The following is a 17,083-nucleotide window of genomic DNA, read 5'->3' as shown; positions in this document are numbered from 1 at the left end:
CACAAGATGATCTCTAGTCCCAACACAGTTGTGTCAGAAGAATTTGCAATATAAAAATATGCTTTACTCACACAACGAAGTATTAAAAAAATATATATATATACATATTTTTTAATTATGCATCTTCCCCTCCTGTGCAATGTGTAAAGTACTGGTGACAATGGATTTTCTTTTTAATAAGGATTCAAAATACGAACATGCTGCTTATTCATGCAGCAGCACACAAGACCCTCTCTTACCGTACGGAACAGGATGTGCATCCACAGCCACGCTCACATGTTCATTAGACTGTTGTCCGTTTTAGGACCTGAAAGTATGACGTAGACCACCAGTCCCACCTTACCAGAGCCTGGATCTTGGAGCTAATCCCACAGCTTCCCACCACAGCACTCAGCTCCCACGTGGCAGATTAAAACACAGCGCACGACCACCACACGGTTTTTTTGAACTGTAGTCCCCAACAAATTCATTCCCAATGAAGATTTTTTTTTTTTTTTTTTTAAGTGAGAAAACTCTAAGGAATAACGTTAAGAAGTAAAACCAAACAGAAGGTGTTCAACCAGAACTACTTGTTGACTGAGTCTGATTCTTCACATTTAGGGAAAGCTTTATTAAAAGGAAATTCCAAGAAACATTTTTTTCCTCAGTTGCTTTGACAAAACCAACTATATTCTGCTTCAGCAATAAAATAGTAAACCAAAACGAACAAACAAACCACCCCACACATTAAACTACAAGCCACTTGGAGTGCTCTTCCCAGCGTGTTAATCGGACACTTCAGCTTTCCCGTGACCCTGAGGAGGGGAGAACATTCCTTTCCACCTTGCTGCTGTTGTTCTGATTGCACTAGCAGGCCTTTTCAGCCGGCAGCAACCAGGCAGAGCCGGCTGGCTGGGCGCAATCCGGGAGGCTGTTGGAATAACAGAGAGAACAGAAAGCACAGGGAAGAGCTGGCAGCTGTATAAAGCTCCCCCGAGCCCTGGTCCCCGCAGAAGTGCTCTGGCCCGGCAACCAGCATGACCAGCCAGTCTCAGGGAATCCAGCAGCTTTTGCAGGCAGAAAAACGTGCCAAAGACAAAGTGGAGGAGGCCAAAAAAAGTAAGTAACTGGCCTAGTTTTACTGTAGTTTTCAACTGTAAGCTCTTCAGAATTACAGTGTCTCATGGAAAAACAACATTATTTCATCTGTATACATCACGGCTGTGCTGCTCTCATTCTTTCTTCTCACTTGCGTTAGTGCTGCAGCCAGGCACTTAACCAAACCCGGAACTTCAGCGTTTGCTTAAAATTCTGTGTGCATGTGTGTGCACGCACACATGCCTTGTTACATTAAACAAGGTTTTCTTTGTTATATTCTTCCTGTCAGCTAGATTTACTCTTGTTTTATCTGAATGCAATAATGTAATTACAGGCTTCCTTAGCTATTTAAACTAGAAGATGACACACCTCTGACTGCCAGCTATTGAGACCCAGACTCTAAACTTCTCTATTCCTCTTTATAGGTATTGTATAAATTTTTCAGTGTTCCTCTTACAAAATCTAGTAACTTGCTTTCTAATTCAGCTGTGCTCAAAAAAATTATATGAAAACAAAGGGAAACTTCAGCACAATTATAGTAATCGAAGTCATGCTCCCATCACAAGCTCTGTCAGTGCTATAATAGATCACTGATATAATGTTATCGCATAGCACAAATAATCAACAAGTGATTAAATGTTCAATTTAAAATAAACATCTTGTTTACTGAATGCCTAAATGCCCAGGACAAAGCATGTGTAGATGTCCAATAATAATAAATTCGAATATTTTTATTCTAGTCATATGTAAGCAAAAAATAATAAGAAATATAAAAATAAAGGTGTCTGCTAGATTTAAATCAAATAAATAATTCTCCCAGCAGAGTCTTTCCATTATCTATTTCCTTCATTTTCTGCATTCATCTACCAGTGATTCGATGCAAAATATTTCCCTGAAACCAGGTACCAACCACGAGTCACTCACCTGCATTAGCACTGAAACATTTATATTGTTTCACAGAGTTATCTAGATTTAGAAACCAGCAGCAGGAAACAATATTGTCCTACAGGACTCAACTAAAATGCATGAAGATGATGTCATGGGGAGAAGAGTGTGATGGAGGAATATATTTTGTTTTCCAAGGAGGAATAGAAGCTAAACAAAAATATTTTGTGTCGTTTCTATATCCCTTCTACACACAAATCCACATTGCTGTGTGTTCATTAATTATTAGTGTGATGTGTTAATTTGTAGAGCAGCACAAAAAACTAAGTAGAAAGGCAATACCCCTTCCCTGAGCACCCAGCCACGCACTGCCTGTGCCTTGCAGAAGCAACACAGGGAAGAAAAACAAAAAAACCCCTCCCGTGTTCATAAAACGGAAGGCTCACAAAAAGAAAGCCTTTGGGCATTGCTGTTCCCAGCCTAAAAGCAAGGAATACTTAATAAGTGATTTGACCCTTATGCAGCCAAAGGCGGTGCTGTGGGTGGGTGGGGGGCAGAGGAAACGCTGCTCCCCACAGCAGGACAGAGCGAGTGGGAGCTTGGTCTGAGCACAGGCTGCAGAATCGGGGCCTTCAGCTACGATTGCTTGATCAGCCTTCGCTCTTGGTTTGGGTTTTTTGTTGTTTTCATTTCATCTGGGTTTGTTTTTAAAACCAGAAAAAGACAACTTAGCTTTTTCTAAAACAGCCAGTTAAAAAGAGAGTTTGTAAATTAAGGAACTCCAAAAATGAAAAGTAGCATTAAAGCATAAAAGTAATGATCAAAGATAAGTGTCTTGGAGAAGCCAGACACAGTTACAGGTGCAATCACTCTACTCTGCAAAAAACGCACTCCCCTGTCATCACCTCAGCCCCACACAGGGTGCTGGTGATAAGCACAGGGCTTCTAACAGATAAGCTATCTTCCAGACCCCTCTGAGTCAGAAACTTCAATTAAATCACTGCCTGCCTGTGCTCACCTCAACACTAACACACCAGTCGGAGTTATTCAGCAGCTACAGAAAAACACTTACTAAGAATTTGGCTATCAGTAAAAATATTTAGAGTAAAAATTTTATCAGTACGTTTTTCTTCTTTACTACTTTTAAAGGTTGGGGTTTTTTTGCGCTTTATAAAAATTATTTAGGAAAATAAAAACTTCTCATACATAAAAATCTGAGGGGGAGGAAGGTGGGACGGGGTGGTAAAGAACACAGAGCCAGACTCTTTTCAGTGGCAACCATTGAAAGGGCAAGAGGCAAGAGCACAAGTTTAAAATAAAAAAACCTTATGGCCCTGATGAAGGCGCCCTTGCCCAGCCTGCCCCGAGCAGAGGTTGGACAGACCGCAGAGGCCCCTTCCCGCCTCGGCAGCGCTGTGTGATCCTGTGCAAAACCTCAAGCATTATTAAGAGATTTTATTCCTAGGTATAGCAGATCAAGGGCAGAAAGTTTGAATTACTAATGAAGCGGCAAATTCATCTACAGCCTGAAGACCTGGGTAGATCTTTTTGTTCATGTTAAATACTGTCAAGAGTTTCTGCTAGGGTGTCAACAGCAAAGCTCTTGATTTTAGATCTCATGTTCACACAAGCAAGGTCAGGCCTTAATGTTTCTGATTTGGGTTTTTCTAAGGAGTAGTGCACCCTGGATTTTGTGCTAAACCAAGCATTATAGCTAATCTAACAAAATAATTATACCTAGACAACCATTACTATATTCAACATTACAAGAGGTTTGCAATGAAGCTATAAAATAAAATTTAAAAAATTTAAAAATTTCCATGTTGTCCTTAATTTCAATATTTTCATAGCAATGTTACTATTCCACCATAAATACCTAACTATACCAGCATAACTTAAAAACTGTGGGACAAAGACAAAAGGGACTCTTTTACTGCCAAACTCGGTTATGCCAAGTCAGACTTACTTCAACGCTCTCGTTCCCAGAGCGATCCTGCAGTTGGATCAGCATGAAGGATTGCGTAGATTGTCTCCGAGCACAAAGAGAAAAGGAAATGCATAAAATGCAGCCCACACACCCCGTGCAATGGGTTACCCTGCGCGCACACAGCTCAGGGAAACCAGGAGAGGATGTACTGCTCACCCCAGACACCGCCAGCCCAGACCCGCCGGCTACCAGCTCAGGTCAGCAGCTTCTGCTCGGGGCTGGTGCTCTGTTGGCCTGGGCGGCAGGTGAGAGCCAGGAACCCGGCCAGCGAGCGCCAACGCCGGCCTGTCCCCGCCAAACCACGCACGTGACCCCCTTTGTCACCAAAACCAGCCGCTGCGCCACAGCCCAGGGCCAACGGGTCCAACTGGTCTATTTACGTTGTAACGTGAGAAGAACGAGTGGCTGGTGATTCATGGGACACAACCAGAAGTCATTTTCAAGGAAATGTGATTAGTAAACTACCCTTGTGCAAACCCTTTCGTGTTTACTGTTGACACTTACATAACCAGATCAAAATTTAGCATGAACACACATAATATTGTATATAAACAGATAATGGGTCTAGTTTTTGCTGACATATGTGCAGCTGCTTGTAATGAAAAGTCCACTTTGGATAACTGAAAAAGTAGCAAATAAATTATAATTATAGACATGAAGCAAAGCAAAAATATCATGCTAAAGCTCTTCTGTACAAGCTTTTTCATACTTCTTGCTCAATACTCTTTATCCCAGCTTGCAATATCTTTACCGTATCCTTGGCTGATCTCATTTATACCTGACAAATTATTAACAGTTTGTCGGTAAATACACACATGCAAGACTGAAACTATTAAACTGATTAAACACCAACCAAAACAGTCTGCAATCCTTTGGCCTTTTATACACAGCACTGCTTTATCTATCATTTTTGCTTAAGCATAATTTGGATCCCAGAAATAAATGAGCATTGTCAGAGCCAAAAAATCAATTCCTGAATATCCTTTTGGGTAAAACAAGGGAAACAAACGTGTCATGAACACTGGGTTTAACAAAACTTGTTTTCCTATAGATTTGTATATCTTGGCTTGAATTTCTAGTGCCTAATAAAATGAAAAATCAGGTGAAATATTTCAGGAAATCAGATTAAAAACAAATGTTAATCAAAATAAGATGTTGTAAACAGAATTATATTCATGGCACTCTCTTGGATAATATCCAGGACATGTTTCATCTACTGAAAAAGCTATACATCCTGATCAGCTGCTTCTATTGTATTTTATTAAAAGTGCAAACCAGTATTCTCAAAATGAGCATCCCCAGATCCCATTCTGCAGACAACTTAACACTCTTGAAGACAACTGAAATGGTCCTATTTAAAGAAAACAGGATTATTTTTTGGCACCTTCTTCATATGACATTATTTCTATGCAGAAATTCAGCTAGAAGCCTTGATTATATGTTTGAAAACAGAAAGCCAATTTTAGCATAGCAGTTTTTGGAAAGTAAGATAACTTAGTGTTCGAGCAAATTAGAATGCAACACTTTTGCTTTCTACTGTCTTTTTCTTGCAAGGTCTAAAAAACACCAACAACCTAAAAAAACCTCACCAGTTCTTTTGGGTCTCAGCAGAGCTAGGTTTGTCATTAAATTCACAGAAATACCTAGAAAGAAGGCAGCCTTCCTCCATGCTAACAATGCCTTCCCATGTTAGGTAAGAAAATCTGATACAGGGCTGACTTGTCACAGCAAGTTGGTTAAGAATTGGCCGATTTAACGTGACGCCTAGAAATTTATAGTCTGTCGGCTACCGTAATCATGGCCAAGGAAAGCAGGCAGAGTTCAGCTGCTTTGCTGCTCCCCGTCTGCACGGATGGGAAGGAGGGACAAAGAGGCAGCAGCAAACCTCATCCCACAGCGTGGGGCAAAAGTCTCAAACTTGGAGCTTTGTGTACCTCACCTTTCTGATCCTAGAGGAAATTTCACAGGCTCAGGTTGGTTTGCCCATCCTCCTGTGTTTCTCGCCCTCCTTTTGCATGATCTTGGCTGAATGTCAATGCTCTGCCACCCTTCGTTGTGTAAGGTTTGATTTGAGCTCGGCCATGCTCTGCAGAGAATCCCATCCCAAAGATCAGTGAGACTTTGAAAAGGCAATCCCATATTGCACAACTAAGGTAGCAGACAAGTGGTTAATAACAGACTGACTAATTAATTTTGGGTTGTCTCTAGTGAAACAGCAGGTTAAGCTCTAGTTTCTGCTTAACTTAATCAGGTGCAGCATATGCACTATCGCATATGTTGGCAGTTGCCGATTCTGTCCACAACGTTGCTGAACTAGCAGTAATTTACTCACAGCTTTTCCACTTAATTAAATAGGAAGCAGCAGGTTCCTGCTGTTCTAGTCCTAAAGGCAACATGGAAAAATGAAATGGCTGCCACCCTACAGTGACACCCTATGTATTGTGCTTACTCCAGTGCACTGTCAAGACTTGACATCTATGTATATGTATATACTTTTTGGTTCACTAGCTACATTGTTAGAGGCAAATGAGCTGTTGTTTTACAGTTAATCTCTCTGCATTTTGTGCCTTTTAAATGGATTTATTTATCTGTCTGGTGGCCAAATACCCAACATATTTACTACAGATGGCCCCCCAGATGGAATTTGAAATTGAAACCCCACTGATTCTGAAATAATTTAATTTACTCTGGAGATCCAGTTCTTCAGCTGCGGAAATTGGCAGAGCTTCATCGTAGTCACCCCACCAACTTCCAGCTCCAGAGAAATCACCCCACTCCAGCTCCTAGAGGAAAACTCTATAAAAGGCTGATCAGCTTCAAATTTGGAGAGGACAATTAGGGTGACTTCAAAATACAGACCTAAACCCAGTTCCAAAGTTGGTTGTCCAGACCGACATCAGACTGTTACACAAACCTGCCAGTTCATACATACCAGCCCCAAGATTTCATACAGTGAGGGCCACAAGCTGAGGGAATCGGCCCTTATCAAACAGATACAAACCCTAGGAAAGTACATGGTGGGGCTTAAACATAAGTTTATATGTAAGTCCAGTGCCTTTGCGGCACCAGGACTCTGAGTAATATCATTAACTACACAAGAGAGCAATCCAGTGATGAACTGAGTCAGCAAAGCTATTCGGTTCCTCACCAAGTCGCTCCCTTCTTGTAAAAAGCCTTTTTACAAACACACTCCTTAGATCTCACAATAAGCACACCCACAGAATCAAACAGTCCAAGAATCAAGACTTTAAAAGGAAGTTCACGTTGCAGGCATCTCGCTGCTTCTGCTCACCAATCTGCAGATAACGACTTCAGAAGGGGCCGTCAGCTGGGCAAAAAATTTGCCGCTGGATCAGGCATTTGAGCCAGGCTTTTGGTGAATCTCAGACGTACCAAAACCAACAGCGTTCCTCCCAACATTCAGTGTCCTCTTTGTGCCATGCTCAGTAGAAGCAGGTTGTGCTATGCTAATGCTCATCTTCCTGGCTTAGTTGGAGAACGTTCCTTAGGATTTCAGAAAAGGTACCATTTTCAGCTTTCATGCTTGAAGGGAAAGGTAAAAAACAAACAAACAAACAACACCAAAAAAACCAGAAAAACTTCCAAAAGTATTCATATTGCTCAGTGATGTTAAGTGGGAGGTTGCAATAAGTAAATAAATAAATGGATGTCTTATGCATCAGATCAAGATGCCTTTTTCTGTTGCCCAGACTCTACACTCTCATTCTTCTAATATTGTAATTTAAGCAGCAGATTTTTTCAGCTGTCAGAGACCTTGCTCCCATTGAGAAAGGGAGCAAGGTTAACCTCTCCCACTCCTGAAGTTCTAGCTGTACAGGAGAAGGAGACCCCCAAAAAATAGCACCAGCTCAGGTGTCTCAAATATAATATATCAACTTTCAATGCAAGAGGTTTACAGCCTCATCAACTAGAAAGTGACTTTTTCCCCACAAAGTAGTGTAGCAGAGCCCTGTGGAGATCCACGCAACTTTACCGACTTTGCATGAAACAAGCGGAGCTGCATCACCAGGGGTGGCTACAACATCTTCAGCACTTGCTTCATGTAAACACTTAAGCATCATATTCCCATCAAACCACCTACTCCTTTACACAACATCCCTGCTAGACCTGGGAACTACCTTATGCCCCATTCTGCAATGACTTCCATGGCCTTAGTTTGACAAACCCTTAGTGTTTTACCTAAGACAAAGTAACTACTCACAGTGAACAAAATTCAGCATGTAAATAAGTCTGTTCAGAAGGAAGGCTCTGGTTTCCACTACAGGCTAAAATGCCACTTTATAGATCACCCTCATGTTTAAAAAGAACAGGAAAAAAAAAGACTTGTTAAGCACTTTCATATTTTCAAACACATTGGTAGAGAATACCATTGACCTCCTTTTTCTCTTAATCAGTCACCTCTGCATTTAACAAATGTTAGGGAAAAAGGGTAGGGGAGACGAGGACAAAGCCTGAGGGTTGCAGCTCAGTTTGGTGGTGAAGATGTGTCTTGCAGTACTTTGGAAATCCGCCAGCTCTAAGCAGAATCCAGTTGGTGTGGGATGAAGGGATACTGGCAACCAATCAATACAGCAAGTCTTACAGAATAACGTCTTTTCCTATCAGTGACAACTAAAATCTGTTATCTGGCTGCTACTATTGCTGATGAAGGAAAGACAGATAATTACTTAAACAGCAAGCTGTGATTGAAAAAAAAAATAGTTTGTGTTATGCAAAAATGTGTAGTTGCAAAAAGACTTCTGTTGTTAGCAAACCAACAAGCTTTTCATTTTGACGCGTGCTTTTGCACAGGGAGTTGGTTTCAGAAGATGGGTACTTGCATGACTGGCTTTCAATCAAAAAGTACCCTACCCAAATCACTTTGGCTGGTCTGACCATTCTTGTGCAAACAGACCTGCTGTTGACTTTGCTTGAGGCTTTGCACTTTTTACTGTGCCATGTAAAATACCTCTGATTTAGAGAAATTCATCTTTTGAGATACAGTGACAAGTGTGAAGTAAATCCCCATTTCTTCCCGTATTAGGAAAGGGAAAGAGGCTGAAGCAGGCCAAAGAAGAAGCCATAGCCGAGGTAGACCACTACCGGTTACAGAGGGAGAAGGAATTTAGGAATAAGCAAACAAACGTAAGTAAGAAACCTGCGTGTTCTTTTGCAGCCTCAATATGCCCAAGGGTAAAACAAATGGCTTCAAACGGTGTTACATGGAGACTTTTACAAACCAACCTGACCATGCTGAATGAACACACCTATCACACAGACGTCACTTGTGATGCATGTATGCTCCATTTTGACTTCTTCACAGGTTTTGAATGCATTTGTAGAAGGCATGTGGACTTTCACCACTGAACTTGTCCAGATTCTGTAGTTGGTTCACGCATGTCCTTTGAAGACTTATCTCCCTTAAGGAAAAATACCTTTGGGTCTTCTTTCTTTAATCCAGACAAACCTCTTTCCGGTCTTGAAAGCGGAGGTTTCAGTAAGGTGGATACTTTAATAAAAGCAAAGATTTGAAATCTTTCTCTTTATATTCCACTATAGCTGACTTTTTTGACTGCATACAAGACTACATCTTTGATGAACTGAAATCACTCAAACTTTGGAGATTTTCACCCCATTTTCCCAGTAAAAAGTGGTCTGGCTGATATTTTCATACCTGAATTGCAGTTCATTTTATACATGTATGCCCTCTTGCAGTTTTCTCTAGTAATTTCATGAAGGCTCAACAAACTGTTCTCTTTTTACTCGGTGACCTTCCACTTAAATTTTTGTTCGTTTTTTCCCCTGTTTGTTTTGCGCAAAGGCAAGGAAATTACATGTGCAAAAGCAGCCACAAAGAAAAAAAAGCCAACAAGGTCAAATAAAAACTGCTTTACAAACCTGTCATTTCAGTCACACTTCACACAAAACATTTTCCAGCAGAGATCATAAGCCTTAGGAAGAGATATACACACATCGTCTCTGTAACACACGCTGCCAGCCTACAGACACACTGTCACACAGCCAGGCCAGGTGGAATCATCTCGTATGTACAATTTCAGATGTTTACTGACACTAAAATAAAGTGAAAACACCTCTAAAATTCGTTCGCCTTTTCAGTCAAGCCAGACTTCTTGTTTTAGGTTTGAAAGAGCGGAAAAGATGTTGCTGTGGTGTGAACTCAATTTTTTCATCACAAACGAAATCAAAGCTGCAAGGGAAGACTGCCCTTTGTTGACTGAACGTTTTACACAGGCAGGACAGAGCACATATTGCTCCTCAAATGACAGCACGTTGTACAAGATCATTGCAGTCCTCCTTCACAGTCTCTGACCCCATTATGTCGAACATTTATCTACTCAGACAAATGTCATCATTATTAACCTGTGCCTGGAAGGCAGTCAGGAGTTCCAGCTAAGCCAGTGCAGAGGGAAGTCTGACACCCAGTTCACCTGACTGGCTCCGGTATTCGGACAAAAGTATTTTAAATGCTTTGTCACAGTTCCATTTGATGCTATTCCTCCTCCAATTCTGTGTTGCTATATCCAAACAGGGGTAAATTTTCTCATATTATGAGATGTCCCACGTCAGTCCAGAACAGTAGGACACAAAATAATGATTGAGGTTAAAGGGACAATATGCAAAAACTTTTTTTTTAGAACATACAAAATTTAAGCCCAGATCTCAAACCAATTTTGCTAGCGCTCATGGTGTTTGTACTCATAGTCTGAGAGCACCAAACTTTGGAGATGTGAAGCCTAGTTCCAAATTTTGTGGCTTCCAAGTCAATGTAACATTTTAACGACTTTGAAATGACACTAACCTAAAACCAGTATGGGCAAAATAAAGGACAGACCTTCAAGGTCAGCAGAAATCATAGACTAAGCAAAGCATTGTCTACATTCTGACAAGAAAAAGCTCTTCAAATTCAGAACCAGAAAAAGGGGAAAAAATACTTAGAAGATTAAGAATCTATCTTAAGTTACAGTATTAGCATCAACTCAGAGAGCAGGTTCCACGTCTACAGAGGTTCTTCTTAAAATTATAATGCTTTTCTTGAGGTTTTTCAAAAGTATTTCGTAGCTGGATAACATGCAGCCATCTGGGATCTCTAGAAAGTTTTTTCCCCCAGTGGAAATATCAGCTTCATAAATCTGGTCTGAGCTGTACAATCTTTCCCACATGAGACACTACAACTTGCATAAAAGCTAAAATAAAATGCCAGCTAAAAATAGTTACTATAGAAAATGATAATCTTTTCCTGATATTTACAATTATGTCTATGTCTTGTATTTCTTCCAAATTGGAAAGTATTTTACATCTGGATTACAGACAAACTTCTTACTACATTGCCAGGTACTGATGAATAGAATTGCAAAGATGATTTGTGCATACGATCTTAACTCAGCTGTTTTTCCTTCTTCTAAGGATTAGGTTCGGCTGAAATTACATGGAAAATAAAGTGAATGACTCCTTCTTTGTTTCTAACACCACAGGTTAGCTTCAGTTGCTAGTCCACCCCAGAGAACCATGGCAGGAACAGGAATAATATGTTAGTTATTTCTTTCTTACTCTGTCAGCGTGCAGAAACGTCTTCTGCTTTCCCCTGCGGAATTCTTTAGCTGGAAACCAATTTCTCTGCTGGTATCTGAAGGACTTTTCCATAAGGGAAGAATTCAAGGGATGTTGGGGCAGTGGGGGAGGAGGGAGCAAAGTCACGGATTTGGAACACATGCATCTGTTTGTAACACAACCTTGCTAAAATGTTCAGTGAGTCCAGAGTCAATTAAATTCTAAGCGACTGTCCTGATATTAACCGTGCCAGAAGCTGTCTGGTATTTTGCCAGATAAGAAAATGCAACATTAACAGACCTTGTCTGAGGCCTGTGGAGGGTTATACATCACTAACTGCTGAAGACATTTCAAGTACTCTGAAACTGTAATTATGCATTGTCAGGAAGCCTTTCCCATGTTTTGCTCCGTAGCTGCACTCACATTCATTCTCAGTGAGGCCAAGCAGCACACTGGTGATACAACTTATTTAACTAGTCATTAAAATAGAAAACAAATTAAAATGAGCGATATAAAAGACAAAACATGTAGAATGTTGTTCCCACAGTGATCTGGGAAACTTTCATTACAGGGGGAGATTCCCATTGCTAATGAGCATATGAAAGAGTTCCGTTTAATCCTGTTTTCGTGTGTATAGTTCAACCTAGATCATACCCTTACTCTTAGGAAGCACTATGATGTGTTTGTGTTATGTTTATGCTAGCTGATGAAGAAAAATACAATAAACATAGTCATATATGACCCTTTATTTTGCTCAGATGACTTCTGCTTTTCAGGTAATGGGCTCCCAAGGTAACCTCTCTGCTAAAATAGAAGAGCAAACAACAGAAACCATCCGAAACCTCACCAGCAGCTACCACAAGAACATGGAGAGCATGATGAAAAAGCTTTTGAACACAATATGTGACATCAACCCTGAAGTTCACCCAAACTTCAGACACGCAGTTTAAGATTCATTGATGTACTGAGGAAAGATGTTTGTAAGAAGTAGCCTTCTTTCTTGATAAGGATAAATATTTCCCCATTTATTGTTTCTGTATGTGTGAGAAAAAAAGAACACTAAAGTCAAAAGCACACAGTTCTACATAAGCTTTGGATGTGACAAGAAGTACACAGGGTTTCACAAGCATTTGTTGGAACATTGTTTCCTGTTGGTAGCTCAGCCCTTGTCATTTAGACGGGGCAAGTCAGACACAGCAGAATAAATTACTATTTGACACCAGCAGCTTTTCAGTGGGAGTCTTTATTCCTTTTCTTTTATAAAATGTTCTGTACTGGGATGTGCTGTTACATAAAGTCTGTTTATCCCAATATTTAGTGTACTTCAAGTCACATGAAGTAGAAGATAATAAAAATTTAAAGCATTTCTGTTTTCCTTGTGACACGTGGAGCAGTCAGGATATGGAACATATAGGAACCTGCAGCTTTTACTCAAAAAGAATAGGTCAAAACATTTTCAATTTTTTATGCTAATTTAAAGCAAAATATAGCTGACTTGTACAGAATTATGTTCAAAAGCCATACTCAAAATATTGTCCTGTTGTTTAACTACACCACAAGCTTTACATAGCTTTGTGAAGTCTGAAAAATGAAAACAGGAGTAATGATTATTTACAAAATCGCTTTGATTCAAGGTGCAAACTAGCACAGCCATCATTACCTCCACAGTTATATCGAAAGCACAGGAATCTTTGGGCTCAAATTCTATGGCAGTCATGCTAAATGGTACCTAAATCCACAGGTTGTTCACAGAAACGGTGTCAGTTAGAGCTCACTTCTGTCACCCGACGTGACTTTGGTAATACTTCCCTCTGCAACGGCACAGATTTCCCTTGGAACAAATTTTACTGAGTCGGGGGGGCTGATGGGAGGCACTGATGAAGTGGGGGTCTGGCACACACCTGCAACATGAACCCCCTCAATGCCTTGTCTCCACTACAAAATTACACTGAATTAGAAAAGAAGCTTGAGAAATTGCAATGACTAGCAAACAATAGCCATGATTTTCAGTCCACGTAGACACAGACAAATCATTTCAATTTCACAGCAGCTAGTCATGGGCAATATCCTGTTCCCGTGAGGTTTACACAGCTGACATGCTGTCATGTGTAAAATGACCGTAAAGCTGTAGTCAACTTAATGTCAGCAAACACAACTCCTCAAGGCTACGCCTGATGCTACATAATCTTGAGGCCCTGATTGTTACAGTCTTCTGTGCTTGATTATATTCTCTGGGGATGCAAGGATGCCAAGGGACGGGAAAGAGACTAGAAATCCTACTGACATCGGCTGAAAGGCTCATTTATTTAGGAGCGCTTCGAATCAAGTTGTGATAAACTTTGATTTACTGGGCAGATGAAGGAACTCCAGGCCCAGCCTACGCACACGAGCCACCACAGGCACCCTCGGGCATCGCAGGGCAGCCAGGATGGCCCCAGGGCCCAGCTGCGTGTGCCTCGGTTCGGTCACCGCTGCAGGCCCAGCGCAGTCCTCAGCTGTGAAGCACATACTTTCTGTGGACATAAACAGTCACCAAGGTGGACACTTATCTGTCACAAAGACTCACTAAAGCAATGGGGTCTCCACTGCCGGCTGTCTGAGACAGCAATACACACCCCTGGACAGGGAGAGCAGAATTGTCACAGCATGGTGGGCAGCAAGGTAGAGAAGCAGCTTTTCCCGACGTCGGCAACCCAGATTACATCAAATAAAGCTTTGTCTTCCTGCAATGGCCTGCTGCTTTTTACGACATTTCCCCTTTCTTTCATTCTTGACCAAATCTCTCCTCTGTCATCAACTGCTTCTCTTGCAAAGTTTCTGTCCTCCTTTCAAGGATACTCTACTCTTCTGGTCCTAACAGCCACAAACACATCTCTTACTTAAAGCTTCTTTAAAATACGTTATCCCATGAACACACTCTCCTTGACAAAAACCTGAGCGCATGGTAGGGATCAGCAGAAGCCACCAAGAGCATGGATGAGTGCTGTCTGGAGGGGACAGTGCAGCTGGGCCACCTCTCCTGCAGTGACGCTGCACTGCCATTGTGACCTGCCTGTACCCTTGCTGTCACCAGCACACCTGAGATATAAATTGGGTCTTAAGTACTCAGACTTTCTGAACATTATTATTTTCTTGATCCGTGGCCAGGATGAAGAGCTACCGCTCATGAAAAGGGAATGAACTCATTATGATTAGCTCCTTGGCCTTGAGGGAGATAAATCTGAGACCTTTGAGCACTCTGTGCATTTGCTTTCTTCTGCATTCATTCCTACTTCTGGACAGGGTGGTTATACCACCACTTCTAGCTGTACAGAGGTAAAGGCCAAATTAGACTTCATGTAATTTGGCAAGATACTGCGGGTTTTTTTAAGTGAGGAGTGTAAAGCACCAGCTGCATCAATGGAATATTGAGGTGCCAAGAAAATGCTTGCTGAATTTACAAGTGCACAAAATAACTTGTATGTGACATCTGCATATTCAGCATTAACAGCAAATAATCATTCCACACGAAAAAGAAGATATAATAGAAGCAAAGAGGTTTAATTTCAAAATGCTCTCAAACACACAAAAAAGTAAAAATGCATTAGCAGTTACCTGCCACGGCTGATTACAAATGACTGGTTAGATCACCCGCGAGCAAAACAAGCCCTTGAGGTTTGACCAAACGTCAGCTCAGTGATGTCTGTAAGGGATCTGACCACACAGTCCCTTTCCCCCACGACGTGCTTCTCACCATGACTCATGTTCCCAGCTTGTCCTCAGCCCATCCCAGTCCCCAGGCAGGTTCCCAGTGCTGTCCCCCACCTGCCCTACTCCTTGTCTGGGCTGGGACAGGCCTGGCTGCCAGCTCCTGCCCTGCCATCTCCTGGGCAGCATCTTCCAGCCCCAGGGAGCTCCCAGTCCTCCCAGTGCCCTGACACACCGTTACCTAATATGAACCCATGCAGCTGCCAGATAAAATGGCAACATCTCACACATGACAACACACACAAAATCAAGAAACAGAAAGCCACATATAGATAGCATTCATGCCTGTGCAAATCAATCTTTTTTTCATAAATACCTCTGAAATCAGGGTCTTAGCAAACACCTGAAGAGCTCCTGGGAAGGTTTCTCTCTCTCCAGCCATGTTATTCCCTTGGAAATGATGGTCACCTGGCCATAACACCGCTCAAAACAGCGGGATGTTCTTCACATCTTTGGAAGCCAAACTCCATAAGGAATAACAATTATCCTCCCCCGCCAGTGATAACTGTACACAGCAACAGTGATTAGCACTTTCAGTATTACAATTAGTATCTTATTGTTATCAATCAATCTATAATCAATAAAATGAATGGAGCTGATTCAAGCTCTGTGTCTGATCCCATCAAAATCAACTGCAAAACACCCAGAGTGCAAGATATTAGGACTGAAACAAGCTCAGGGAGTTTCCTAGAACGGCTGAATTCTACATTGACTTGCAAGAGGGGGTTAACAAGGCTTTTGCTGTCCGAAAAAGAAGAGCTGTATTACGCAATAACTTCTAAATCCACTGATTATAAAGTGCTTCAAACAACAAGTAGTAGAAAAGGTCAGACCAGTGGAAAGTGCGAGAATTGTTTTATACAACTCATGACATGTTTTGGGCTGAATTTCTCTGGCTGTTTTCCCTTAGTGTTCTCCTTTGAGTTATAATACATGAGGACGCAGTGATGTGATTCCCATTCATGTGTGATGAGGGAAGATATCTGAACTCATGCAGGGAAAAAAGAATATCTTTCAAGTCTAAATAAAGTAAAATGAAACAGACATGAAGAATTAATGCTATGCTCTATGTAGAGGCTTTCTACCGACTTTCCCATTAATTTCTGAAGAGTTTGGAAGCAGATATTGGGTAAGTCAGAACCACACATTGATCTGTCACATAGGCTACGATACTAACTGAAATCAGATTTCATTCCTTCTATATAGTTGCATCAATTAATTTTTCCATATTAGAATAAACTTAGAAGTTCACATAATCTCTAAAACATGTCATTCTTGTAAATGATCATATGGAGGATAGAAGTACATGTGTGAAGCTCTTTAAAGAACAAAATACTTCAGTCCCTGACTTAAAAGGTTTTGCAGTTCAAGGGCTGTGAGCAATGTCTCCATATAAGATGGGACAAGAAGACCTGCTGTTGCAGAGCTTGGGAGCTACAACACAACAGGTGACAACAGGCTGCCATGACGTACAGTCGCAGGAGATGTGAACCTGCAGATATGAACTTTCACAAGCAGCCTTGCCCAGATGCATCCTTAACAGAAGACCAAGCAGGAATTATGTGTATGAATTTACTGAGCATCCCTGTAGCAAGGGGCTGTGTCAAACTTCAGGTACATATCCAGGCAGGGTGAGACTTCAGACTGAGCCTGGGGATGAAATATAAACAAGCAACACCTTCCAACATCTACAGTGGCATTGGCTATTAGCTATACTGACAGGCAAGTTACACTGTCATCAATTAAAGATATAACTACTGTGAAATAGTAACAGTTCTTTAAAAAGAGAATTATACCTGTGTGGCATCTCATCATCAC

General features: G+C 41.2%; 1 protein-coding gene across 1 annotated transcript; it reads left to right on the top strand.

Moving 5' to 3' along the window:
* Positions 1-816: 816 nt before the first annotated feature.
* Positions 817-12,740, top strand: ATP6V1G3 (ATPase H+ transporting V1 subunit G3). Its single transcript, XM_065656716.1, has 3 exons — positions 817-1,098; positions 8,994-9,094; positions 12,295-12,740. The coding sequence occupies exons 1-3, from the start codon at positions 1,017-1,019 to the stop codon at positions 12,466-12,468; spliced, it is 357 nt and encodes a 118-aa protein (XP_065512788.1). The 5' UTR covers positions 817-1,016; the 3' UTR covers positions 12,469-12,740.
* Positions 12,741-17,083: the final 4,343 nt, after the last annotated feature.

This window comes from Caloenas nicobarica, chromosome Z, assembly GCF_036013445.1.
Source record: "Caloenas nicobarica isolate bCalNic1 chromosome Z, bCalNic1.hap1, whole genome shotgun sequence".
NCBI lineage: Eukaryota > Metazoa > Chordata > Aves > Columbiformes > Columbidae > Caloenas > Caloenas nicobarica.
Note: the sequence above shows the minus strand (reverse complement) of the source record. Positions and strands in the feature narration are given on the sequence as shown.